Source organism: Sceloporus occidentalis, unplaced genomic scaffold (genome assembly GCF_023333645.1).
Source record: "Sceloporus occidentalis isolate IW3139 unplaced genomic scaffold, rSceOcc1.0.p SCAF_13, whole genome shotgun sequence".
Taxonomy (NCBI): Eukaryota; Metazoa; Chordata; class Lepidosauria; order Squamata; family Phrynosomatidae; genus Sceloporus; species Sceloporus occidentalis.
The window spans coordinates 20,847,098-20,873,062 of record NW_028316993.1 but is presented as its reverse complement, the minus strand read 5'-3'; the positions used below and the strand labels follow the sequence as shown (position 1 = coordinate 20,873,062).

Here is a 25,965-nt window from a genome sequence, read left to right as displayed (position 1 = left end):
CTACACCACACTACTGGGTGACAACACACACCCAACCTCAGGGGAATGAAGTGGAAAAATCCCTCTGAACAAATCTTGCCAAGAAAATCCCATGATAGTTTTGCATTAGGATTTCCATAAGCCAGAAATTGCTTAAAGAAACATAACAACAATAGCAGCAGGTTGTAGAGTTGAATTTTAGCACAGTAGAAAAGATAACTGCTTCTCTCCTTCTGTTTGCCATTGTAGTGGCAGTTGGTAGCTGGAGAGAAGGGGACGCTCAGCTGGAATTTCATCCTATTCATGATGCCTTCTTGCTTCTTCCTCTGTCCCAGATTAGTGTGTGCACCTGGGAAACTTACTTTTTTTGAATAGCACCTGTCAGAATGGCTACTGTCTATGCTAGTTGGCTAACTCTAATTAGTAACCCTTTTGAGCTCTGGTACACATGCAGACATACACATGTGTATACACAACATGATAATGATTATGTGAGAAGGAAAATAGAACTGCAATCCATTTTACAAGCAAATGTCAGGTGAGAACTGGACTTGATCTGTCCTTCATGTATTGTGACCTATAAACACAAAAAGAACCAGCACTGGAACAATGAGGAATAGCTTATTGCTCACTTTAGTGTTTTATAAATTAAAAAGAGTAAGTTAATGTTATTAGGCTCTCCTTGTAAGCTCTCAGTGTTTGTTGCATCCTCCCCACCCCACATGACAGTATTCTAACTATGAGCCTGCTAAACAAGTTATTTATTTATTTTTATTTATTTAGTTATGTGTATATTTAGGTATTTATACCCCGCCCTTCAGCCCTAATGGCTCTCAGGGCGGCTTACAATTATTATTTTTAATCAGACAGTTCCCTGCCCTCCGGCTTACAATCTAAAAGACACGACACAAAAGGAGAAGGGAATGGTGGAGGGAAAGGGGATGAGGTCCAGTGGTTCTTCTCTCCCTCTGAGGCCTGGACCAAAGTAGATGGATTGGAGGGAGGGCTCTTCCTTCTTCCAGGCTAGCCCTGATGGAGCTGGACCTGCCTGGTGAACTCCCTCTCAGGCCAGCGGATGGCAGTGATGGAGGGCGGAGTTTCCTTCCTCTCAGGCCAGCGGATGGCAGTGATGGAGGGCGGAGTCTCCTTCCTCTCAGGCCAGCTGTTTCAGTCCGATGACCAAATGGCTTTATGTTCCAGCAGTAATTAAAACTTACAAAAATTAAAATTCAGATTTCCATTTTGTAGTATTCCAACGGAATGAATGCTTCCTTGTAGATGGTTTAACAGTTAACAACTTCTTGGTGGTGTAATTGATATGGTTTGTGTGTGCATGGCATTGGCCAAGGGAAAAATGGCTTGGTAGTGGGGCTGCCACCACCACCCGTTGGCTCTCTCTTTTCATTTGGTGGCTTCCCTCCTAACTCTCATCTTTTCCTTTCTCTTCCTCCTCTCTTTCTCTTTTGCTGGGCAGGAATCCAAGAAACAGATTGAAAAGGCCTGGAAGGATTATGAGACCAAAGTGTAAGTAGCCTCTTTTGCTTTTGGCAGGGATAGGCTAATTCTTCCCTCTTCTTCCAAACAAAGGTGTTTTGTTGTGGGCCCAGCAGCACAGGAGGTAAAAGAACTCTGATCAGACAACCAATGGGATTTGTTGTTTATAACTGTGCCACTGAGCTGTAGAGTATGACCCCTGGAGCAGTAATACAGAACATAGTTTGTATGCAGAAGATTTCACATGCGGTCTGCAGCATTTCTAGCAGGGGTTCTAAAAACCTCTTGTCTAAAATCCTGGAAAGCTAATGCCCATCACTGTAGTTCAAGGGGTCCTTTTGGGGTTTGCACCGCTTTTAAACATGTAAACAAGCTGCATTGAGACTATGCTGTATTTTGAGGAAAACTACACTTGCGGCTCTTGTGATTTTTCTTAAAGACAAGAAGCCCTCCGTGTACTTTCTTACATTTAAATAAGTGACACAATTTAATTGATTTATTTCTTTGGTCACTGCTGAATGCAATAGTAGCTGCAGCAGCACTAATCACTAATTTATTTTACACATGAACAAGACATATAATGGGAGAGGCTATCTTGCTTTAAAGGAAAATCACTTCTTGATGGACTGAAAATGTTGTCAATTAAGGTTGTATAGATCCATTCACAACAGTCTTCTCTAAATCATGGCTTAAGACAGAAATGGATTCCTCTGGCCATAAGTCTTAGCTAGCATAGCCATTATGATGTATTGTGGTACTTGCAATCCAAGACCAGTTGCCCACTCCTACTTTAGGTGCTTATCTGGACCAGGGTTTAAGTCTCCTAGGAGGTGGCTATGATAGAACAAAATCCAAATGTGTTGTCTGTGGCATTCTTCCTTTCCTCAGAGCAAAGTTAGAAAGAGAGAAAGAGCGAAATAAAATCTCTGGAGTCATTCAGACAGAACTATCAGCTGCAGAAATTGCTGAGGAATTACAGAAGGAGCGCCATACCTTTCAACTTCAGATGTGCGAGGTAGGAACTCTTTTGCAGTTATAATGGAAATTGTCCTCTGATCATAAACACTTCATTTGGTCCCCTTGTATGGACATATTTGTCTTCATGCTTGAAATCAGATGATCTCCAGAATCTATTCATGCCCTTTGGCTTCATCTTAAGCTTTTTCACTAGTAAGTAAAAAGTTAAAAAATGTATTCGGTCATTGACCAATACAAAAATTGACAGTATAACAATTACACAGTACAGTTATTAAAAAAATTGTCTATACAATTTCAGATACAATTTCAGATCAGCTGTAAACATTTCAGCTTTCGTCAAGAACCAATTGGGGGCGTAATTTACATACAATATAGCAAAATTTTGCCACCTTGTGAAGAACATTTGGTTTTCGGTTATCCAAGAGATAGCATAAGTAGAAAGTGTCAGTATGACCAGGGTATTTATTTAAGAGAGGCGTGATGGCGAATATCTTTATAAAATTGACAGTACAAAAGCTTTTTCACTAAAACCTTAGTGCTGCTTGGCTTAGTTTCCAAAAACAGGGTGACCAGACATCCTCCTTTTCTACATTTCAACCATCTGTCCAAGAAGAATTTCAACATGTCCACTATTTTGAGCATGCCTAAGAAGCATGAATTTACATTTATATGAGTGTTTTTAGCTTTTATTGTGTAACATCGTACATTTTTATTGAATGTCCGTTCTTTAAACAGAGGCTGGATGGCCTCTGTTGGGTATGCTTTGATTGAGATTTCCTGCATGGAAGGGGGTTGGATTGGATGGCCCTTATGGTCTCTTCCAACTCTATTATTCTATGATTCTATGCATGTCCTCCTTTGTGGTTAGGAAATCTCGTCATCCTGTCTCAAAAACATTGGCTGTGGTGACCCTTGAATGCATCATTGTCACTAAAGAAAGAAATGGTGTCAGTGAGTAAGAGCACTTTTTATCAGTTCAGGCTGACATATGTAGTTGTTGTTGTGTGCCTTAGAGGCATTTCCAACTTATGGCAACCCTAAGGCAGACATGTCACAGGGTTTTCTGGATCTGAGAGATTGACTCACTCAAGCTCACCCAGCAGGTTTCCATGGCCCCGCAAGGAATCAACCCCCAGCCACCAGAGTCCTATTCCTATACTAAAACCACTATGTCACACTGAAATATGAACTACTAGGGAAATTTATGACCTGGCATACTGTATGCACAGCCACCAAATAAGAAAGCATTAAAAATTCTCTTCCTTGTCAGATGGCAAAGATTTTTGTTCACCCCAGAGATAATTTGTACATTTGCAAGTATGATCTTTGCACATTTCTGTAAATGAATAAAATTACATGGGCTGTTAAAAGTTAGAAGCATTGGATAGGTTATAATATTTACATCACTGAGACCTATCAGCTCACCCCGTTTTGTTTGCTTTGTGTTTGTGTGGAGCTTCACAAAGTGAAAAGATGTTAATGACATTTTTGCACAAAAGGTGCAAAATATGGTGAAATAAAGTTCTTGATATCTTGCTCTAGTACCAAGGATGAGATTTTCTGCAGGGGTTTGACATATCTTGACAAGGAGAGTCAGCATTGACAGCTGATCCATAAATATGACTGGTTGAATTTCTTTACATCTCTAATACCATTTATGACCCAATCTGAGCAGAGGTAGTTTTCTGAAACTTATTCAAACTCTGGTAAATTTGCAGTTTGGATCTTTGAAATTAGTTACATCGGAGGCATCCTTTGAGAATGGTCTAGAGATTTTAATTAGTCCAAAACAGGCGGCTAGATTTGTTTACTGGGACAGGCCAAGGTGATCATGTTATGCCAAGCGATAATGTGGCCTTGTGTATAAAAAAAGAATGTCTCATGTATAAGAAGTTTGAGAAGTTTTTTCTAGACATATGTCACATTCACTCTCAACCAGTCTTAGGGACACAGATTGTCTTTGCACCTTTTGTTTGTACAGTGCAGTCCACATATTCATAGAAACACCATCCCCTTTCTAGTTCTGGCAGCCCATCTACAGCAGTGCTCGACTCATTGTCTCTCTGAATAGCATTTTTCCATTTCAGTTTGCAATATTCTTGCTGGCTTTTGTACAGGAGGATTTTCTGTATGTGCTTAACGTAGACCCCCTGGGCCCTGGTACTGCCAAAGAATTACTTAGTCTTGGCAGTCTGTTGATGGATGTTGCAATAGACTGGGGAGTTTTGCATAACAGTAAAGATACTTGTTGGGACTGTACATTTTCTGGTTGTTAACAATGCTCACATCAGTGTATATGCTGAGACTTGTTAATGTCTTCAGCTGACAGCTATCATGTGTAACTTGCATTTGTTATGATAAATATATGTAGATCTCTTAGAAAAGCAGTTTTACAACAGAGGTGTGGTGCTTTGTACTCCTTCAGATATTGTTGTAGTCACGTCAGCTGCTGCAGGTCTGTCCAGTGATGATGGAAACTGGTGTCCAAAAACATCTGGAAGCCCACAAGATCTTTCCTGTTACCTGACTGTTCTAACTGGCAGTGCCACAGCTTGACTGTGGTGCATGCAAAGTAGGATGTCCTACTGATTGAGGGTGGCCATTGGTTGTGGCTGGCTGGGGATAATGAGAGGGGTAAAAGTGCTGTAACTGCACATCCTATTCCAAATGCTCTTTTTCTCTCCAGCCCCCCCCCCACACACACACACACATTTAATCTTCTTGAAACTAGCCCTTAAAGAGCACACTCTGCAAAATTCCAGCATTAGCTTGAAAGCAGGGTTGGTCACTGAAGATTTATTATAAGCACACTGACTTGTGGATTGTGGGAACTGTAAGCCCAACAGTAATTTTTCAAGCTCTGGAAATAAATTAATGTGAGTTTTGGCTTCATAAAGATGTTGAGCCACCCTATGTATATGATCTCTGACTGTACAAGGAGGATTTGAAGCAGGCAGATTGACTCTATGGGAACTGTGGGCAGGGTGTGTGTATGTGGAATTTTGCTGTATGGCTAAAGAGGAGTTCTCTTCAGCTGGGCAGGCAGTAGTTTCCCTACTTTTGTGTATGTGATTTTTTTCAGTTCTGTGAAACAGTTGGGGCTTGGCCAGGGAATGAGTCATCTTTGAATAGCTACACTATTAAATAAATAACAGCACATGGAACCACTAAGCATTTGTTTGCAGCTCTGTGCCAAATAAATAGTATAGTGTATGCAGGAGAGGAGACACGAGACACGTTGTACAGCATATCTGATGAGGTACACATCTATCTTACAGAGTATTCAGAGTTATCTCATGGCCTCTTAAACAACCTTTCACAATGTGATACTCTCCATGGTCACTAACTACAACTCCTATCATTCCCAGTTAGTATGGATCAGCTGAGGATGGTGAGTGCTATATTTCAACATTTCCAGAATGTGCTGAATTGAGGAAGGTCATACTGGAAATTTTATAGGAGAAAGCAAAGCCAATCTTCCTCTGAACAAATCTTGTCAAGAAATCCCTGTGAGAGATTCACCTTAGGGTCTCCATAACTTGGAAATGATTTGAAAGTACACAGCAACAACAAATCATAGAATAATAGAATCATAGAATCCTAGAGTTGGAAGAGACCACACGGGCCATCCAGTCCAACTTTCAATCAAAGCATTCCTGACAGATGGCCATCCAGCTTCTGTTTAAAGACCTCCAATGAAGGAGACTCCACCACACTCTGAGGGAGTGTGTTCCACTGTCGAACAGCCCTTACTGTCAGGAAGGTCCCCCTAATGTTTATTTTTTAAAAAAATTTACTAAGCATTTATAAAAACATGTAAGACATAACAATGACACACATCCATACCAAATGCATTGACATTAACATTCACGAACCGAATATTTTTCACCATATCAAATTCAGAAAATAAAAGACTTCCTTGGTGGAGTTTACACTTCTTTAACTTACACTTCTCAAGTTTCTTATCTATTATCATCGTTCCTAAAAAAAAAGAGAGAGAGAGAAAAGTAAATAGTCAAATATTGGTAGCCTTTCCACAGTCCATGGGGATTATTTTCTGCATCTTATCCTTTACAGGAAAGGAGAGTAACTGTATCAGCTATATCTCTTGTTAAATCATTGATACATTATAGTACATTTTCTCCCAAGGAGAGAAACATATGTTTTCTTTCTCTATATTCTTTAACACATTTCCAATCTTTTTCTATTGATTTTATTTTTTCAACACAATTTATTTTCATACGAGCTGTCAATATATCCATTTCCATTGCCTCGTATAGGTTGGAGAGCCATTCATCTTCTGTTGGTATTGTTGTTTTTTTCCAGTTTTTAGCGTGGTTGATTCTTGCGATTGTGACCATATATAACATTATTCATTTCTCTTCTTGTATTGTTTTTTTTAATCTAATTCAGACACCATATTCAAAAGGAAAAAGAGTGGGTCAAAGGGTATCGTAATCTGCAGAATATCTACCATTATCAAATGGATGTTTCGCCAGTATTTGTCAGCTATCTTACAACTCTACCACATGTGGATATAAGTTTCCATCAGGCTTTTGGCATTTCCAACTAGAAGCTGTCCCCACTTTGTATATCAAATTGAGTTTGTTTGGAGACATATGCCAATGGTGAAACATTTTAAAGAAATTTTCCTTATAGTTTTGGCATAAGGTGAATTTATTGCTGTCCCGCCAAGTTTCCTCCCATTTCGATTTCAATAGTTTTGCCAATTTCTAACGCCCATTGACCATAGTGTGTTTAATTGTCTCTTGTTCCAGTTCTCTTTTGTTTAAGAGTTTATAATATTTTGACATATGTCCTTATTTATTATCAAATAGTATATCTTCGAGTTCTATTTTATCTTTATTGAATCCTGTATTTTTGTTGTCTATCTTGAAATGTTCCAGCAGTTGCCTATAGAGGTACCAATCATTCAAGATATTGTCCATTTTCATTTGATCGAGTGTTTTGAACTCTCCTCTTTCATTCAAAAGATCTCTATATGTCAACCAGTGGGATACCTTGTATGATTTAGTTCTCTGAAAAAAGGCTTCCTGGGTTGAAACCCAAAGAGGCATTTTGTAGTAGAACAATTCTCTGGTTTGTAACCAAACTTTTAATAGTGAGTTTCTAATAAAATCATGAGAATTTTTTTAATTAACTATGGCTTTGTTATACCATAAAAATGCATGGTAACCAAATTTCAATTGAATGCTTTCAAGTGTCAGCAATCTATTATTTTTGAGCTTGATCCAGTCCTCGATCCAGCAGAGGCATGCTGCGATGTAGTATGCTTTTAGATTTGGTAATGCTCAGCCCCCTCATAGGGTCTTATCAGACAATGTTTTCCATTTAATTCTTGCTTTGTGTCCATTCCATAGGAACTTTGCTAATTCCTTTTGCCATATCTCTAGATGTTTTAGCTGGGATATAACTGGTAAGTTTTGAAATAAAAAAATTAATCTAGGGAGGACGTTCATCTTAATCACCGACACTTTACCAAAAAAAGTTAGGTTTAGCCCTTACTGTCAGAAAGTTCCTCCTAATGTTTAGGTGGAATCTCTTTTCCTGGAGCTTGCATCCATTGCTCTGGGTCCTAGTCTCTGGAGCAGCAGAAAACAAACTTGCTCCCTTCTCAATATGGCATCCCTTCAAATATTTAAACAGGGCTATCATATCACCTCTTAACCTTCTCTTCTCGAGGCTAAACATCCCCAGCTCCCTAAGTCCTTCCTCATAGGGCATGGTTTCCAGACCCTTCACTATTTTAGCCGCCCTCCTTTGGACACACTCCAGTTTCCCAATGTCCTTTTTGAATTGTGGTGCCCAGAACTGGACACAATATTCCAGGTGGGGCCTGACCAAAGCAGAATAGAGTGGCACTATTACTTCCCTTGATCTAGACACTATACTTCTATTGATGAAGCCTAAAATCACATTGGCCTTTTTAGCTGCCACTAATCATAAGCCTTCACTGATTTAATTCATCTTCTCCAGCCTTGTAGCTCTCCAACATATATTGTCCTAAGCTGTAGCAGCTGGAGGTGATGGCTACAAGTTTCTAAGTTTTCAAAACCCTTTGTGAGTCCACAAATATATGCCCCAAGGGAATGTTTCTGGGTATAAAAATCTTGACAAACCTGAGCCTCTTTGTTCACTTCTTTTTGGGTGTTCCCTCAGCTATTGCTGAGTTTCCAGCATTTTTCCTAGGGTCACTTTTTGGGTGTTCCTTCAGCCATGAGCTGAGTCTCCAGTATTTCCCATTTCTTCTCTTTTCCTTCTGAGAAATCCTTGGTTTGTCTCTGGTTTTATTTTTTAGTGAACCTTTTTTCTGGGATAGCTTTCTATTTTCCAAAGTTTTGTTTTGTTTTATTTATTTATTTATTTATTTATTTATTTCAGTATGTCTTTGGCTGCCCGCTGAAGGTTTTTCATGTTTTTCTCCAAGTTCGCTCTTTATTTATTCGCCTTGGCATTGTAACGGACATCTGTGGGCTGAACTGGTGATTATTATCCATTTAATCCCTTTAACCTCTCTATTTTACAAAACTCTCTTTCTGTAGCCTTGTGTGTATCTGTGTAGTTGTGCTCTTGTGTGTGTAAATGTCATCTTGGCACTGTTCTAAATAAAAATCTCTTAGTTATATTGAATTGGAATTCTTTTGCAGTTATTTTTTAAAAAAATTGTGTTAACAAATACATACATATAATAACATCACCACTAAGACAAAACATAATACATTACAATACCAAACATTACAAAAGACAACACATTAAAAAAAGCTTGCCCTTCCATATGACATAATCTTTTACATGTCTACCTTATCAAATTAGAATCATCTTAAAGAAAAGCTAATTGAGTGTTCTCTCTAAATACAGTGGATCCTCCCTATACGCGGGTTTGCCATACGCGTATTTGAGCATACGCGCATGGCAAACCCGGAAGTTGTTCCTCTCCTCCCCTCCTCTTTCCCCTCCCTCCCTCCCTCCCTCCCTCCCTAAACTAACCTACCTTCCCTCCCTCCCTCCCTCCTTACCTGTGTCGCCGCGCCGCTGCTCTCGCCGCCGCCGCTGAAAGTGGCCCGGATGCAGCCTGGAGGTCTCTTGGCCTCCAGAAGCAGCACCCAGCCGTTTTGTGGCGGCGGAGGCCGAGGCCGCGAGGGAGAAGAGGCTTGGCCTCGTCCTCCTCGCGGCCTCGGTCTCCGCCACCGCAAAATGGCCGGCTGCTGCTTCTGGAGGCTAAGGGGCCTACAAGCTGCAGCCGGCTCTTTAAGAGAGGCGGCGACCAGGGAGGAGGAGGCCAGGCCCCGTTCTCCCTGGTCGCCGCCGCTGAGAAAGAGCCGGCTGCAGCCTGGAGGACAAGTGGCCCTTGTCTTCCAAGCTGCAGCCGGCTCTTTAAGAGAGGCGGCGACCAGGGAGGAGGAGGCCAGGCCCCGTTCTCCCTGGTCGCCGCCGCTGAGAAAGAGCCAGCTGCAGCCTGGAGGACAAGGGGCCCTTGTCCTCCAAGCTGCAGCCGGCTCTTCCTCAGCAGTGGCGACCAGGAGGACAAGGCCAGGCCCCTTTCTCCTGGTCTCCGCCGCCGAAGGAGAGCCGGCTGGGCCTGGAGGCCCCTTGTCCTCGAGGCTGCAGCCGGCTCTTCCTGAGCGGTGGCAACCAGGGAGAACGGGGCCTGGCCTCCTCCTCCCTGGTCGCCGCCTCTCTTAAAGAGCCAGCTGCAGCTTGGAGGACAAGGGCCCCTTGTCCTCCAGGCTGCAGCCAGCTCTTCCTGAGCGGCGGCGACCAGGGAGAACGGGGCCTGGCCTCCTCCTCCCTGGTCGCCGCCTCTCTTAAAGAGCCGGCTGCAGCTTGGAGGACAAGGGCCCCTTGTCCTCCAGGCTGCAGCCAGCTCTTCCTGAGCGGCGGCAACCAGGGAGAACGGGGCCTGGCCTCCTCCTCCCTGGTCGCCGCCTCTCTTAAAGAGCCGGCTGCAGCTTGGAGGACAAGGGCCACTTGTCCTCCAGACTGCAGCCGGCTCTTTCTCAGCGGCGGCGACCAGGGAGAACGGGGCCTGGCCTCCTCCTCCCTGGTCGCCGCCTCTCTTAAAGAGCCGGCTGCAGCTTGTAGGCCCCTTAGCCTCCAGAAGCAGCAGCCAGCCATTTTGCGGTGGCGGAGACCGAGACCGCGAGGAGGACGAGGCCAAGCCTCTTCTCCCTCGCGGCCTCGGCCTCCGCCGCCACAAAACGGCTGGGTGCTGCTTCTGGAGGCCAAGAGACCTCCAGGCTGCATCCGGGCCATTTTCAGCGGCGGCGGCGACAGCAGCGGCGCGGCGACACAGGTAAGGAGGGAGGGAGGGAGGGAGGGAGGGAGGGAGGGAAGGTAGGTTAGTTTAGGTAGGTAGGTAGGTAGGTGGGAGGGAGGGAGGGAGGGAGGTTAGGAAGGAGGGGAAAGAGGAAGGGGACTTTTCTGTCCAATGGCGGCGCACGTGCACGTGCGCCGCCATTGGACAGAATACTGCTTTGAGCATACGCGGATTTTGGTATACACGGGGGGGTCCGGAACGGATCCCCCGCGTATACCGAGGATCCACTGTAAAGCCATAAAGACTTTTTTCTTCATATCCATAGGCTCCATTTTACTAAAAATTATTTTATCCTCATTTAGTTCTAAAGTAAATATTGGCCTGTTGTATCTAGCAACAAGTTGAATCTGTACATAAACACTCAATACTTGGCAATTAGTAAATTTATGTATACAAATTAAATGAATAGTGAGTTTTCTCCTCTTATTAAACTACTGTATATATCAGCCGTTTTGTTCTCATAATGTATTAAACAATTCCAGTCGTCCTCTATACTCATCTTTGATCTTCCCCTTAACATAGCTGTTAACACATCCAGACTCATTGCCTCTCTCACTTTAATTAACCAGTCTTCTTCCGATGGGATCTTTTTGTTTTGCCAGTATCACACAAACAAGATACTTGCTGAGGTGATCATATATAGTACAATTCTAGCTGTCTTTTTTCCTACTTTGGAACATATTCTACATGTCATGTTTAACAAAAAGTTAAATGGATCGAATGGTAAATTAATATCTAATATTTCTCCCATTTTATTGTGAATTACTTTCCAATATTTCCTCGTTTCCCAGCATTCCCACCATAAGTGAAAAAATGTACCTTTTGGTTTTTGGCATTTCCAGCATGTTATGTTTCACACACACACACACACACACACACATATATATTGTTAAGGTTTGTGGGAGATATATACCACCGGTGGATCATTTTGATAAAATTTTCTTTATAATCTTGACATAATGTATATTCATTAGTGATCTTCCACGTCTTCTCCCAATCTTCTAATTCAATCGGTTTCCCAATATTTTGAACCCATTTTATCATGTTTTTTTTAATTGCTTCATTTTCTTTTTTTTTCTTTTTTTCTTTTTTACATTTTCTTTTTTCTATTTATATACATTTACATATATATAAGCAAGGTAAAGCTTATCGCATATTTACATACATTTCAAACATCAAGCATACTTCTCTCGCTTTTACCTTGACATTTCTTCCTCTTCCAATCCTACTACATTAATTATCACATTTAGTTTCCTTCCCTCCCACCCCTCTCCCTTCCCCATACACCTCCCTCTACTTTCCCCCCTTCCTTCCCCTTACTCTATCTATCACTTACAACCTATTTCCTCTCTTCCCTTGTCAGTATTTATATACTATATACTTATATATCATCTCCTCCTTCTTTCCCTTACCCTTACTTTCCTTCTACCTTCTTTTTTTTCCTCTCATTCTTCTCCCCCCCCCCCCCCCCCCATATTGCTTCATTTTGTAAATCTCTTTCTTTTAGGATTTTATAGTATTTCACTATATGACCTCTTTCTTCATTGGATTTTTTTCCCCTAATTCATTCTTGTCTGATGTAAATCCTATATCTTTTTAATCTGTTTTTGCAGTTGTTTTTGTTGTGGTATAAATTGGTTTACCAACCTCTATCAAGCTAATTCCCAAGGTTACTTTTTGAGTAATATATGCATCCCAAAAAGTTTTGGAAATAGTTTCATCAAGTCCGATCCCAGCAGTGTAGAAAACAAACAATGATTAAGAGGATTCCTCTAACTCAGTCCCTAAGGAATGAAACTCTTACACTTTTCCTGTTGTGTTTCTCTCAGGTTTCAAACAAGCAGTTCTTTGCAGAGGCCTTTTGGCTATCTTTCCCTCAAAACGATTCTCTCACAGATAAACCTTACATTCTAGCTATTTCTTTGCTTCTGACTCCTTTCTTGGGTTCCTTCTTGTTGGTCTTCTTGCCTGTCTGCTCCACTTTTCCATTTTTGCTTCAACTTCAGTTCCAGCTTCAATTCAGCCTCCACTTCCAGCGTTTTTCCAGCACTTAGATCACTCTCTAATTCCTGAGTCTGGCTCACTTATGTGCACAATTCTGCATTCCCTTTCTGTTCTGTACAAATTTAAGAAGTGAAACTTAGCCACTGAAAGTTTGCTGTTGTTGTTGTGTGCCTTCAAGTCATTTACAACTTATAACAACCCTAAGGTGACTCTATCACAAGATTTTCTTGGCAAGTTTCTTCAGAGGGTTTTTGCCATTGTCATCCCCTAAGGCTGAGAGAGTGTGACTTACCCAAGGTCATCCAGTGGGTTTACATGGCTAAACCAAGATTTGAACCCTGATCTCCAGAGTCCTAGTCCAACACTCAAACCACTGTACCATGCTGGCTCTCCACTGAAGATTCATCCCATATATATCAATACAGTATAATGGAAGGAGGAGACTGCCTGAGGAGACAAAGGAGGCGTTCCCACTTGGCAGATAAAACGGATTATATTGGCGCGATTCTGATTCGGATTATGTTACGGGAATAATTTGAATTTTTTCCATCGTTTCCATTACCAAAAGGGGCAAATTACCTTGATTCATTTAGACCCTGTTTTCGTTCCCATTTATTTTAAATCGCTTTATTTTAAAGCGGATTAACTTGCTCCCCATTCCCATTTGTGTCCACAAGCTGTCAATCAAGTGCGTAGGCTTCAGATGTCACAAAATCTTGGGGTTTTTTTGGGGGGGCAGCCAATGAAAATCGGCTGCATCCAAAGCTCTTCTGTTGTGTCTCCCTAGACTAGAAGGAGGCTTGGCAAATCAGATCAAGGAGGAGAAGGCAGCGGGCTTCATTATTGGGGAGAGAATCCTTGGGGAAGAGAGAAAATAAGGCTCGATCCCCCCCCCCTCAGATCCCTGGACGTCCAGGCTCTCCATTCCCCAAAATCGCTTTGCCTTCCCCGTTGCTCCCTGGGCTGTCTGGGGGGCGATCAAGCAGGCATGTCCTGCAAAGCCTATCCCATAGTTCCTCTGGAAGGAGCCTCCTTTCCTAAAAATCCCTCTGCCTCCCCAATTGCTCCCTGGGCTGTCTGGGGGGCGATCAAGCAGGCATGTCCTGCAAAGCCCATCTGCTGCTCAGGCGCTCAGGCAGAGGCGAAAAAAGAAAAAAGAATAGTTTAAAATAGTGTTCAGTGGGTCTCCTCACACATCGGTCTATGAATGAGGAGCAGAGGGGAGGTTGCAATCCACCGGGGGAAAGTCTATGCGAATTGAAGAAAATGGTGCTGGCAATGCAGAAAGAGAACAAAAGGGTGATACCCCCAGGCCAGCCCCTTGAGCGCTGCTCCTCCCATCTCCAGGTTCCTGAATCAGACACCCTTGCGTTCCTATTCGGATACCGTGAATCGTACCCCGCTTTCAAAAATAACCCACGTTATAACCTACTACGAGGGTCATTCAACAAGTACTTAGCCTCACCGCCCGATGACGCTGCTGTTACAAAAGAGTTTTACCATTGTGCAGTACATTCTTTTAGAAGCCTACTGTCAAAGCTTCAGTCAATTCCCTTCATTTGTTTTGTTTTGATAGCCTTTGGAAGCGAGCGTATCGGTTGGTTTTACAAAAATGGAAAAAGAGCAGTATCGTTCGGTGATTCGATTCTTGTTTTTGGAAGGGAAAACGCGCAGTGAAATCAAAGAGCGCTTGGATGCTGTGTACGGTGACTCTTCTCCTTCGATGGCGACCATCAAGAATTGGTTCAACGAGTTTGTTCGTGGCCGCACATCGGTTTTTGATGAGCCACGCCCAGGTGCTTGTTCTATCGGCCGGAAAGGTGATGGCCACCGTTTTCTGGGATTCACAAGATGTGATCCTTATCGATTACCTAGAGAAGGGTAAAACAGTCACGGGGCTCTACTATGCCGACTTATTGGGCCGATTCGATGCCGAATTGAAGAAACAACAGCCCCATTTGGTGAAGAAAAAAGTGCTGTTCCACCACGACAACACGCCGGCTCACACCTCTGCGGTCGCCATGGCCAAATTGGTCAAATTGGGCTACGAATTGCTGCCCCATCCACCGTATTCTCCAGATTTGGCCCCCTGTGACTTCTTTTTGTTTCCAAATCTGAAAAAGTCACTCGCCGGGAAAAGATTTGGGTTGAATGAGGAGGTCATCGTCACCACGGAGGCCTATTTTGCAGACCTCAGGAAAACGTATTTTTCGAACGGGTTGAAAAAGTTGGAGCATCGCTGGGCCAAGTGTATCGAGCTAAAAGGAGACTATATTGAAAAATAAATAGCCACTTTTCCAAAATTTTCGTTTTTCTTTTGTAGGCTAAGTATTTATTGAATGACCCTCATATTTTTTAAAACCGGTTTATAGGCGTCTAATTCAAATTATACGATATAATTTGATTTTGAATCGAATCGCAGTGGAAACGATTCCGAGGCATTGAGGAACTAATTTAGGCATCAGTGGGAATGACACCTCTTAATTCGCTTCATGATCCACTTTATAGGCAAGTGGGAACGTGACCAGAATTGTGTTTTTGGAGTCAGGGTTGCCTGCACTGTTTACAGACTTGCATGGATGCTTTTGTTTGTCTTCTTGAGCTGTGTCTCTCCCAGAGTGTATGGTCTAAAGTGGGCAGGGCATTTCCTGAATCATTGGCTCGGTTGGGGATGAAAGTACCAACTCTATATAGCAGCTACCTCATTCTCTCGAGCTTAACAAAATGGTAGAACAAAATAAGCATTTCTCCCCTTTTGTGTGTTTCTGGCAGATTTTTAGGGGGCAGCCTGGAAAGTTGTGTCACTGCCTGGATAGGATGATGAATATGGATGATGACAGAGTTAGTTCAGTGGCCTGCAACATCTTTGCCAAATTTGTTCTCTTGCTTGAAGATCTGCAGGGCAAACTAGTTGCCTTGTTGGAAGAGAAGGTTCAACAGCATGAGGCCCTTGTATCTACACTTCATCTTATCATGACTGATCAAATATTTTTTTTTGAAAGAGTGGAGCATACTCTCAAAAGGGCAATTCAAGGTGCGTGTTCCGGCGAGGGGGGATGATTCCCAAATTACAAGAGGCAAACATTTGGAAGACAGAAGCAGAATGATCAAGAACCATATTGAAAATTTGGAACTAAGCAGTTGATTCCAGGCACCCCTCTTAATCATGATGAAGGCACAGGAACAGGGAAACAGTCTCACTCATTAGAAGACATGGAGATGACCTTAAAAGATTCTTTGGATATGATCTTAGAGGTGTATATGAGCAGAACGACTCTGTCAGTTGCTAGAACAAGAAGAGATACATGATGGTATTATGTGACTACTCACTGAGGCTGCATCTGCACTGCAGAAATAATCCAGTAAGTCTCTCGTTCAGCCAGGTGTCCCCCATCCTATATCTGTGTATTTTGTTTTTTCACCCTAAATGCAGTACCTTACATTTCTCCATGTTGAATGTCATTTTGTTAGCTTTGGCCCAACTTTCTAGTCTATTCAGGTCATTTTGAATTTTGATCCTGTCCTCTGGAATATTAGCTATTCCTCCTAATTTGGTTTCATCTGAAAATTTGATAAGTATGCCCCCAATTCTGTCATCCAAGTCATTGATAAAGATGTTGAATAGCACTGGGCCCAGGACGTAGCCCTGTGGGACCCCACTGGTCACTTCTTGGGTGATGCCTTCCTAAAACAAGTTCAAAAAGGAAAAGGATTATAGCAATGGGAGACTTCAAACAATTGAATAGCCTCCTTGAATACTATATAAGGAGAACAGTAGACTATAAATCAAACAAACAAATAATTGTTGAAGTCAAACTCTACCAAGAATGGAAGATCCAGCAAATTCTCCAGAAGCATTAAAGACACTTCCACTGCACAGAAGGTGGAGGAGGGAACAAGGGAATTTAATATCTTGGATTTGGCCCTAACCAACAGAACTGAACTGATCAGTGATTGGAATTAGTGGGATCCTTGTGTGTAAGTGACCATGTCCTCTTGAGATTTGTTAGACAGAGGAAAGGGCAAGGCAAACACACTCTGGACTTCAAGAATGCTGATTTCAATAGGCTTGTGGATTCTAAGGGCATAGAATTAGAAGAGTTAGAAGAGATCACAATGGTCATCCAGCCCAACCCCCTGCCATGCAGGAAGACACAGTCAAAGCAGTCCTGACAGATGGCCGCTCAGCCTCTGTTTTAAAACCTATTAAAAATCTCCAAAGAAAGAGACTCCATTACATTCCCAGGCAGCATATTCCACTGTCAAACAGCTCTTATTGTGAGGATGTTCTTCCTAATGTTTAAGTGGAATCTCTTTTCCTGTAAGTCATATGCAGGGTCAGATAATGATGTGAAATATTGAAGGCACTGTTGCAAACAGTTTCAGTTTGGCTTCAGAAGCCAATGTTTAGCTCCACCACTTTTTTTTTTTTTAATCTTTATTAAAGTTTACCATACATATATATAAAAAACATATATGACTACATAAAACATTCATAACAATACCAATATAATGCAATACATACATTCAACATTGACCACCCTCTAAACAAACCCACCGCTACAAATACCATAACAACATTACTACAAGAACATAATGACTTCCTCATACGGAGGGGTTGAGACATGATTTAGCCCAGCAATTTTCCTTAATACAAAAAGAAAAAGATCAAATTCACCGCACTTGCGTAATCCATGATTGTACTTAAATTAAAACTTTTACACATATTTTAAAGACATTTAATCATTCAATCCTCAATTTAATTAAAAAAAAACACTTTACCCCTTATGAATTTGTCTTGCGTTTATATCTCCCCGCATTTTGCTATATTTCTTCTAACAATCTTTATAACACAATATGAAATTATCCAATAAAATTACGGACCAAATTCTCTGATTTTATAAACGTGATCAAAGGATGCCAAATTAATTTCTCCTTGTTCCAATTCAAGTTCATAACATAACAGGTAACTTTGTCCAATTCCATGAAATCTATAAGTTTCAAGATCCATTCATTCCAAGTAGGCTCTGCATCTCCTTTCCAATGGGATGCAAGTATCATTCTAGCCGCTGAAACCATATAAAAAAATAATTTTCCGTGCTTGTCTTCCAATTTATCATCTGAAATCATATTTAACAAAAAAAGTTTGGCTTCAAATTTAAAGTTCACTTTTACAATTTGTTGCATTTTATTATATATTTGTACCCAATATTTTTTGACATGCTTACAATACCACCACATATGCATAAAGGAGCCTGGTTCTTTCTCACACCTCCAACAGTTGGGACTCTGATTTTTATGTATCTTTGAAAGCTTCAAGGGAGTAAGATGCCATCTATTCTGCATCTTGTAATAATTCTCCTTTAGCGCTATGCAAGCAGTATATCTAATTCTGACAGCCCACGTTTTTTCCCATTGAGCTAACGGCAAAGGTTCACCCAAATCTTGAGCCCATCTAATCATGGATGGTTTCACAAGCTCTTCATGCATGACTATTTTCAACAAAAAGCTATAAAATTTAGAAATCCTCTTCTCATTTTTACCAAAAATGATTTTATCAAAATTTGAGGATAATGGGTCTATACCACACATCTTATTGTCTAACATAAACCTTTCTTTAATTTGGCGATACAGAAACCAGTTTAAACGCAAACCCTCATTTTCCAACATGTCTTGCGATTTAAACATTAATGTATTGGTCCTTTTATCTATTGTCACAAGATCCTTATATGTCACCCATCGGTTACTACATATCTCATCGTTCCTGTGAAAAGCCTCATTTACCGAGACCCACATCGGTAGTTTAGAGTAAATTATCCATTTAAATTTAAGCCATACACGAATAAGTGCTTTTCTAATGACATGATTTGAGAAATCGCTATTAGCTTTGAGTTTATCATAAAACATAAAAGCATGTATGCCAAATACAGTCCCTGCTAATTCTATATTCAAAATCTGTTTTTTTTCCAATTTACACCACTCCACTATCCATTCGAAACAGCACGCATAAAAATAAATCTTCAAATCTGGAAGCCCCATTCCTCCCCGTTTTACATCATTACATAGATTTTTATAACGAACCCTTGGCCTTTTTCCACTCCAGATACATTTCCTGATGTCCTTATTCCATTCTTGAAAAGGTCGTTCATTTAACAAAATCGGTATAGTTTGAAAAAGAAACATTATTTTGGGAAGCACGGACATCTTGACTGTAGCTATTCTTCCCATCCAGGATAATCCCAATTTATCCCAGCGATCTAAATCCTTCCTAATACTTTGCCACACCTTCACATAATTATTTTTAAACAATTCCGAATTATTGTTTGTTACCCAAATTCCCAAGTACTTAACTTTGTCCACAACTTTATATCCCACCCGGGTTGCCAAATCTTTTCTTTCTTCATTATTTAAATTCACTGTTAATATGGAGGTCTTATCTTTATTAACCACCAAACCCGAAACATTTCCGAATTGTTTTAACATCTTATTAACTTTTTCCACATCATCCATTGGTTTAGATAGGGAGAGGACGACATCGTCTGCATATGCCCTCAGCTTCATCTCGTTTCTTTTAATCTTAACCCCTCTTATTTCATCCTCATTACGAATCTCATCATTCAAAATCTCCAGCAATATAATGAACAGCAAGGGCGACAAGGGACAGCCCTGCCTTGTTCCTTTATAAATCTGAATTGCCTTTGTCCTTTCTCCATTCAATATCAAACTCGCTGATTGTTTTTGATAAATATTAGCCATCCAAAATCCAAAATTATCCCCTAGCCCAATCTTATTACAAGCCTCCTTCAAAAATCACCAACTAACCCTATCAAAGGCTTTTTCATAATCAACAAAAATTAAAGCTAATGGTCTATCACGACTTTTCTCATGATATTCTATTAGGTTTAGTACGTGTCTAACATTATCTTTCAGCCTTCTATTAGGTAAAAAGCCTACTTGGTCTGGGTTAATATAATCTCTTAGAACCGATTTAAGCCTATTGGCTAAGACAGCTGTGAAGATTTTATAGCCTACATTTTCCCTGTTAAGCATTTCCAAATGCTCCGGGGAGATTTTACGAATGTTTTTGCCGTTCAAATACTTTTTGATTAATTCCTCTGGGATCTTATCTTCCCTAAATAAATTGGAATAATAATTAATAAATGCTTTTTCTATCTCTTTTTGTTTGGTACAAACAGTATCCTTATATCTTATCTTTAATATTTGTCTTCTTCGTTGTTCCTTTCTCAGTTTATACGCTAAGAATTTTCCAGGTTTGTTTGCTGAGTAGAAAAATTTTTGCTTATCAAATCTAATTTTTCTGTTAACTTGTTCTGTTAGTAATATAGAGATCTGTTTGCGTATTATTTTCAATTCATCCATAATGCATTTGTTACCTTTCTTCTTCGTGGTCTCTGCGAATCATACAAATGGGTTGTACTGCGCCTGCGCAGTGCCTTCGGAAACTTCTGGAATCACTAGGCAAAGTACACTTTGCAACATGTTGAAACTTTTTGGCGGTAACCCCGCCCATCCCCTATAAAGCCTCCGTTCCCGCTCTTTTCCCCAGTTCCTTTTTTCCGCCGCGTTAGCTGCCACTAGGAACTTCGCTCTCTATCTCGGATAAGGAATCACTGGAAAATTGACCTCGGACCGTTTTTTGACTCTTCTCTGCCTTGCCCTTTTACTGATTTTGGCTGTTAAGACCCCGGACTGTTTTTGACCTTGCGCTTGTCTCTCCCTCGGCTTGTTTCCTCGCTCGTTACCAACCGGACCGTCTGACTTCGCTCTTCGGATCATGCCATCGGTGCCCTTTAAGAAGTGCTCCGTGTGTGGGGGTAAGATTCCCGGCCAGGATCCCCATTCGTCCTGTCTTCTGTGTTTGGGGGAGACTCACGTCCCAGCCTCTTGCGCTTTGTGCAAGTCTCTAACTCCCCAAGCGAGGAAGAATCGGGAGACCAGATTGAAGGCTGCGATTTATACCAAAGTCTTCACTTCGGGGGCAATGTCTTCTGTGGGAGCTTCGTCTTCGACCGCGACTCCCCTGCCGACCCTTACTGAGACTCCGACTCAGCCGCCACCGGTTGATCCGCCGGCCCTCGCCGTGGATGTTCCATCTGAGTCCCAGGGGCCGTCCGAACAGGTCTCCAAGCCTCCTAAGAAGGACAAAAAACATAAGAAGGTCCCTAAGGAGAGCCGGACCGTCGACAAGGACTCGAGCTCCCATAAGGGCTCTGCCTCGAGGTCCTCTGTCCCGAAGGCACCCACTTCTACCACTCCGAAGTCGGGTTCCGCTTCGAGGCCTTCGTCTACCAAGACCTTGACGTCTTCGGGAGCGACTAAGTCTCCAGCTCAAACGGCAGTCCAGGTTTCATCTAAGAGACCCCGTTCTTCATCCTTGGATGACGACCATCGAGCACCAAGACGACACCATTCGTTGGAACGAGACCCGGAGGGCACTCCTCAGGTTCGCTCCGAAGTCCGCTCCGACACCGTACGCAGGCGCTCGGATGCCGACCGTAGGCTGTCGGATACCGACTCCCGACCATCAGATCCGCGCCTAGCGGCCAAGAGGGCAAGGACCTCGACCTCCAAGACACGTGACACGGATACCAACCGTGCAGATCGTCCCCTCGATCTAGCCTTGGGAACCCGACCTTTACCCACTTTCCGTCACACTTGTGATGAGGCTGTCCAACTCCTCTCGGAACCTGCTTCTCCTGCTGGCTCCAGGGATGACCGTCGCTCTCCGACTCCGATGCCTACCCGCACACGTCGGGTTGTGTCTCCGTCCCCATCCAGAGACCCTGAGCCTGAGTATTACTATGACTCTGAAACGGGCAGGTACTATAAACTAGTCCCTCAGGGTGATGTCGAGTCCTTCCTCAAGCACCGAGATCGGAGGCCCAGACCAAGAGCCTCTTCTTCTTCGTGGTCTCTGCGAATCATACAAATGGGTTTCACTGCGCCTGCGCAGTGCTGTTCGGAACCTACTGGAATCACTGGGCAGAGTTTACTCTGCAACATATTGAAACTTTTTGGCGGTAACTCCGCCCACCCGTTATAAGGCCCCTGCCTTCCCGCTCTTTTCCCCAGTTCCTTTTTTCCGCCGCGCTAGCTGCTTCAGAGGAACCTTCGCTTGCTTTGCTTGCTTGGAATCACTTTCGTTTTTTGACCTCGGACTGTATCTTGACCATTCTTTGTCTCCCGCCCCTGGTAACTTCGCTGTTGACCTCGTTTTCGGATCTCCCATCGACTTGGCGACTTTGAAATGCCTGCGGCTTTCAAGAAGTGCGACATTTGCAAGGGCAAGATGCCCGTTCAGGACCCGCACTCCACCTGCCTGCTTTGCCTTGGCCCAAGCCACGACCCCAAGGCCTGCGCACTCTGCAGATCCCTCTCTTCCCAGGCCCGGAAAAACCGTGAGTCCCGGCTTACTTCGGCGATTGCCCTGGGAAAATTGCAAGAAAGGGGTCCGCGGTCTTCTTCTGTCCCGCCTCTGCCGCCCCCCGCTTCATCTTCTCGGGCAAGTGTCTCCAGCGTGGGATCGGGGAGAGCCGCCGTCCCCAGCGTGGTGTGTGTCCCGGCCGGGACTCCTTCCACCACCTCCGATGTGGCCCGTGACTCCAAACCGCCCAGTGCCACCGACAAACCCTCCAAGCGCCCCCATAAACCATCGGGGACTGAGGGTACCGAACGGGCCTCCAAGCCAAAGGAGGGATCGGAGGGCCCCCGTTCCAAGGAGGCTCCCAAACCGGAGGTCCATCTCGCCTCGCCTTCGTCCTCCAAGGCATCCAAGGGACCACGGCATGCGATGCCTAGCGGGCATACCGAACCGGTTCAAGGAGCAAGGTCCCCGAGGCCTTCATCATCGACACCGACTGCTGTCCTCCTGGACCTCCCGGACAACCCGTTCTTCCCATCGGAGGAGACTCCCAAGCCTGGGAAGAAGAGACACCATGACAAGGCTGACCGTGATCCGGCCCCTAAAAAGGCCAAGCCCTCCAAGGATCGGCCCACCACCGACCCGCCGAGGGCAAAGGACAAGGAGCGCTCCCACTCCAGACAGGCCCGCGCCTCCGCCTTGCCAGCTCCATACCAGGAGCCGACGCCGGTAGACCAGGGCACCCCGGTTACATCCCTGCCTCCCCCGGCCTTGGACTTCATCCACGGGACGGATGACGCCCCTCGCTCTCCTGATCATCAGTCTCCTTCCCATCCGGCGACCGATGATGAAGGTCACTTGGCCCACATACAGGGGATCCCGGACCTCTTCTACGACGTGCAGTCGCGCCGCTACTACATGTCGGTGCCGGAGGACAGAGCCCTGAGGGAGTTCACCAGGCTGAACCCCCACCCCGTAGACCGAGCCGACCCGGCCAGATCGGTTCCCACCGTGTCGGTCTACGAGAGGTCATCATCGCCGTCCCGTAGACGCGAGAGGTCGCCGTCTCCACTCCGTACTCGTGAGAGGTCGCCGTCCTCTACCCGCAGACGCTCCCGATCGTCAGTGGACTTCGCCCGCCCGAGATCCCAGGTCAGGGTGACGGACCCCCTCTCCTCCGACCTGGATTCTGAGGACGAACCGCTACCACCTTCGGAGGCACCCTCGGACGAGGATGTCCTCTCGGGTTCGGCCTCCCCTCAGAGGATGCACAACCCAGGGCCGTCTTCGCCGTCGGACGACGTCAGGGCCTTCACAGAGCACGTGGTCAGGATGTCACGGGCCCTTGACATCGAGCTCGCAGCCGCGGGGGTTGACGCAGAGGACCCGGTCGAGCGTAGGGTGCATGGACGGGTCCCCACTCCGCCATGCCTTCCTCTCCTTCCTTCTCTCCAGACCATCGTGAAAAGGTCCTGGGATGCTCCGGCCGCCCTATCGGCACCCTCCCGCAAGGTCCAATCCCTCTATAGGGTCGCCCCGGCGAGTTGCTCCTGGTTGGCAGAACACCCCAGACCAAACTCGGCCATTGTGGAGGGAGCCCAGCACAGCTTCGTTCCGAAGCAGGCTACTTCCCCTGTCGACAAAGAGGCAAAGAAAATTGATGGACTGGCAAAAAAGGCTTACTCGGCTTCGGCTCTTGGGGTCAAGGCCGCCAACTACACCGCCTGCATGGGGGCCTACATCCAAACCCTCATGGAACGGATCTCTCCCATGGTTCCGGACGTCCCAGATGACATCCAGAGGCAGCTGGTGGAGATCAGAGACGAGGCGCACTCCATCGGAAGCTGGCTAATCACCACTTCCAGGAACATGGCGGACTGCTCCGGGAGGTCCATGTCAGCTGCCATGGCTCTTCGGCGCCACGCGTGGCTCAGGGCCTCCGACCTCAACCCGACGGTTAGAGCGGCCATTGAGGACATGCCGCTCAACGGGACCGGCCTCTTCCACGCCGAGACCGACGACCGCCTGAACCGCAAGTTCAGGATGAAGGCGGCGGCGAAGAAGCACGGCATGTCCTCCGCACCGGCTTCTCCGTTCCGGAAGCGACAGCGCCCGTGGCAGCCGCAAGGTCAGTCACAAGGGACCTTCTCCCGGGACCGACAGCCCCAGCACCAAGGCTCTCAGAGACAGCGCTTCCCTTCGCAGTCTTCCTCCTCCTCTGGCCGTCGCACCTTCCCGCCTCGGTACCGCAAGTCCCGCCGGCAGGATACCGACCAGGGGAAGAAGAGAGCCTGAAGGGACGCAGCGCGCTTCGTCTCCCCTTCACCCCTCTTCTTTTTGGACATCTTGAGGCCCTATGTTAACGCCTGGGCTTCTATAACATCGGACTTGTGGGTTCTTAACATCGTCCGTAGGGGTTATGCCCTCGAGTTCCAAGAGCTCCCTCCAACTGGAGCCTTCATGTCCACTCCCCCCTCGGACACCCTTCTCGACGAAGTGCGCACCTTGCTTTGTAAGGGGGCAATCTCCCCTTTGCCGCCCGACCAACATCCTGGGGCCTTTTTCTCCAGGTACTTCACCGTACCTAAAGCAGATGGTGGCGTTAGGCCCATCCTGGATTTGAGACAAGTGAACTTCTTTTTGAACTACCGTCGCTTCCGAATGGTAACCTTGGCCTCCATTCTGCCTCTCCTCCACCAGGGCCTGTGGTTCGCGACTGTCGACCTGAAGGACGCCTATTTCCACATCGGGATCCGAGAATCCCACCGGAGATTCCTCGCCTTCGCTGTCGGCTCCGACTCGTACCACTACAACGTGCTCCCGTTCGGCTTGGCCACGGCCCCATGAGTCTTCACGAAGTGCATGGCACCGGTGGTGGCATACCTTCATCAGAAGGGCTTCTTGGTTTTTCCCTACCTGGACGACTGGCTGTTTGCAGCCGAATCCCAGGAAGAGCTACACGAGGCGGTCTCATTCGCCTTGCACCTCTTCGATTCCCTCGGGCTGGTGGTCAACAAGGAAAAGTCCCACTTTACGCCGACCAGACAGGTCAAGTTCATCGGGGCCATCCTCGACTCCGACAACTGCCTAGCCTTCCTTCCTCCGGACCGGTTTCAGGCCCTGGCTACGTCCCTCAGGCCGTGCATCTCACACAGAAGGATAAGAGCCAGAGACGTCCAAGTCGCCCTGGGCCACATGGCATCGACGACATTCGTCACCCCCTGGGCGAGACTGCGTCTTCGTCCTCTCCAATCCTGGTTCCTCTCCGTCTTCTTTCCGTTGGAGGACCCACCTTCAAAGTGGCTCACGGTACCCAGACCTATAGCCGCTTCCCTCAGATGGTGGCTAGACGGCTCCAACGTCTGCGCCTGGATGCCTTTCCATCAGCCCCAGACACAGCTGACGCTGACAACCGATGCATCCCTGGAGGGATGGGGCGCCCACCTGCTCGACCTTGTCATCAAGGACAGGTGGTCCGCACAAGACAAGCTCCTCCACATCAACGCTTTGGAGATGCTTGCAGTGGAGAAGGCTTTGAGGGCATTCGAGTTTGCTGTCTCAGGAAGAGTGGTCCTCCTGAGAACGGACAACACCACCGTGATGTACTACATCAACAAGCAAGGTGGTACCAGGTCCAGGACCCTGCTCGACCTCACGCTCCGCATCTGGGATTGGTGCATCCAAAGACGTGTCCTCCTCCAGGCGATTCACCTTCCCGGGGAGGGCAACGAGCTGGCAGACCGCCTCAGCAGATCTCCATCGGTATGCCACGAGTGGAGGCTCCATCCCG

The 25,965-nt window shown here is 45.1% G+C and overlaps 1 protein-coding gene across 3 annotated transcripts in view; it reads left to right on the top strand.

Annotated features, from left to right (window-relative positions):
• Window positions 1-25,965, top strand: part of ASAP3 (ArfGAP with SH3 domain, ankyrin repeat and PH domain 3) — a 127,964-nt gene that overhangs the window by 27,576 nt on the left and 74,423 nt on the right. For all 3 annotated transcript variants that reach the window (XM_089478964.1, XM_089478965.1, XM_089478963.1), the window contains exons 5-6: window positions 1,454-1,503; window positions 2,362-2,488. In XM_089478964.1, the coding sequence (XP_089335090.1) occupies window positions 1,454-1,503; window positions 2,362-2,488 (177 nt within the window). The remainder of the gene's footprint in view (window positions 1-1,453; window positions 1,504-2,361; window positions 2,489-25,965) is intronic.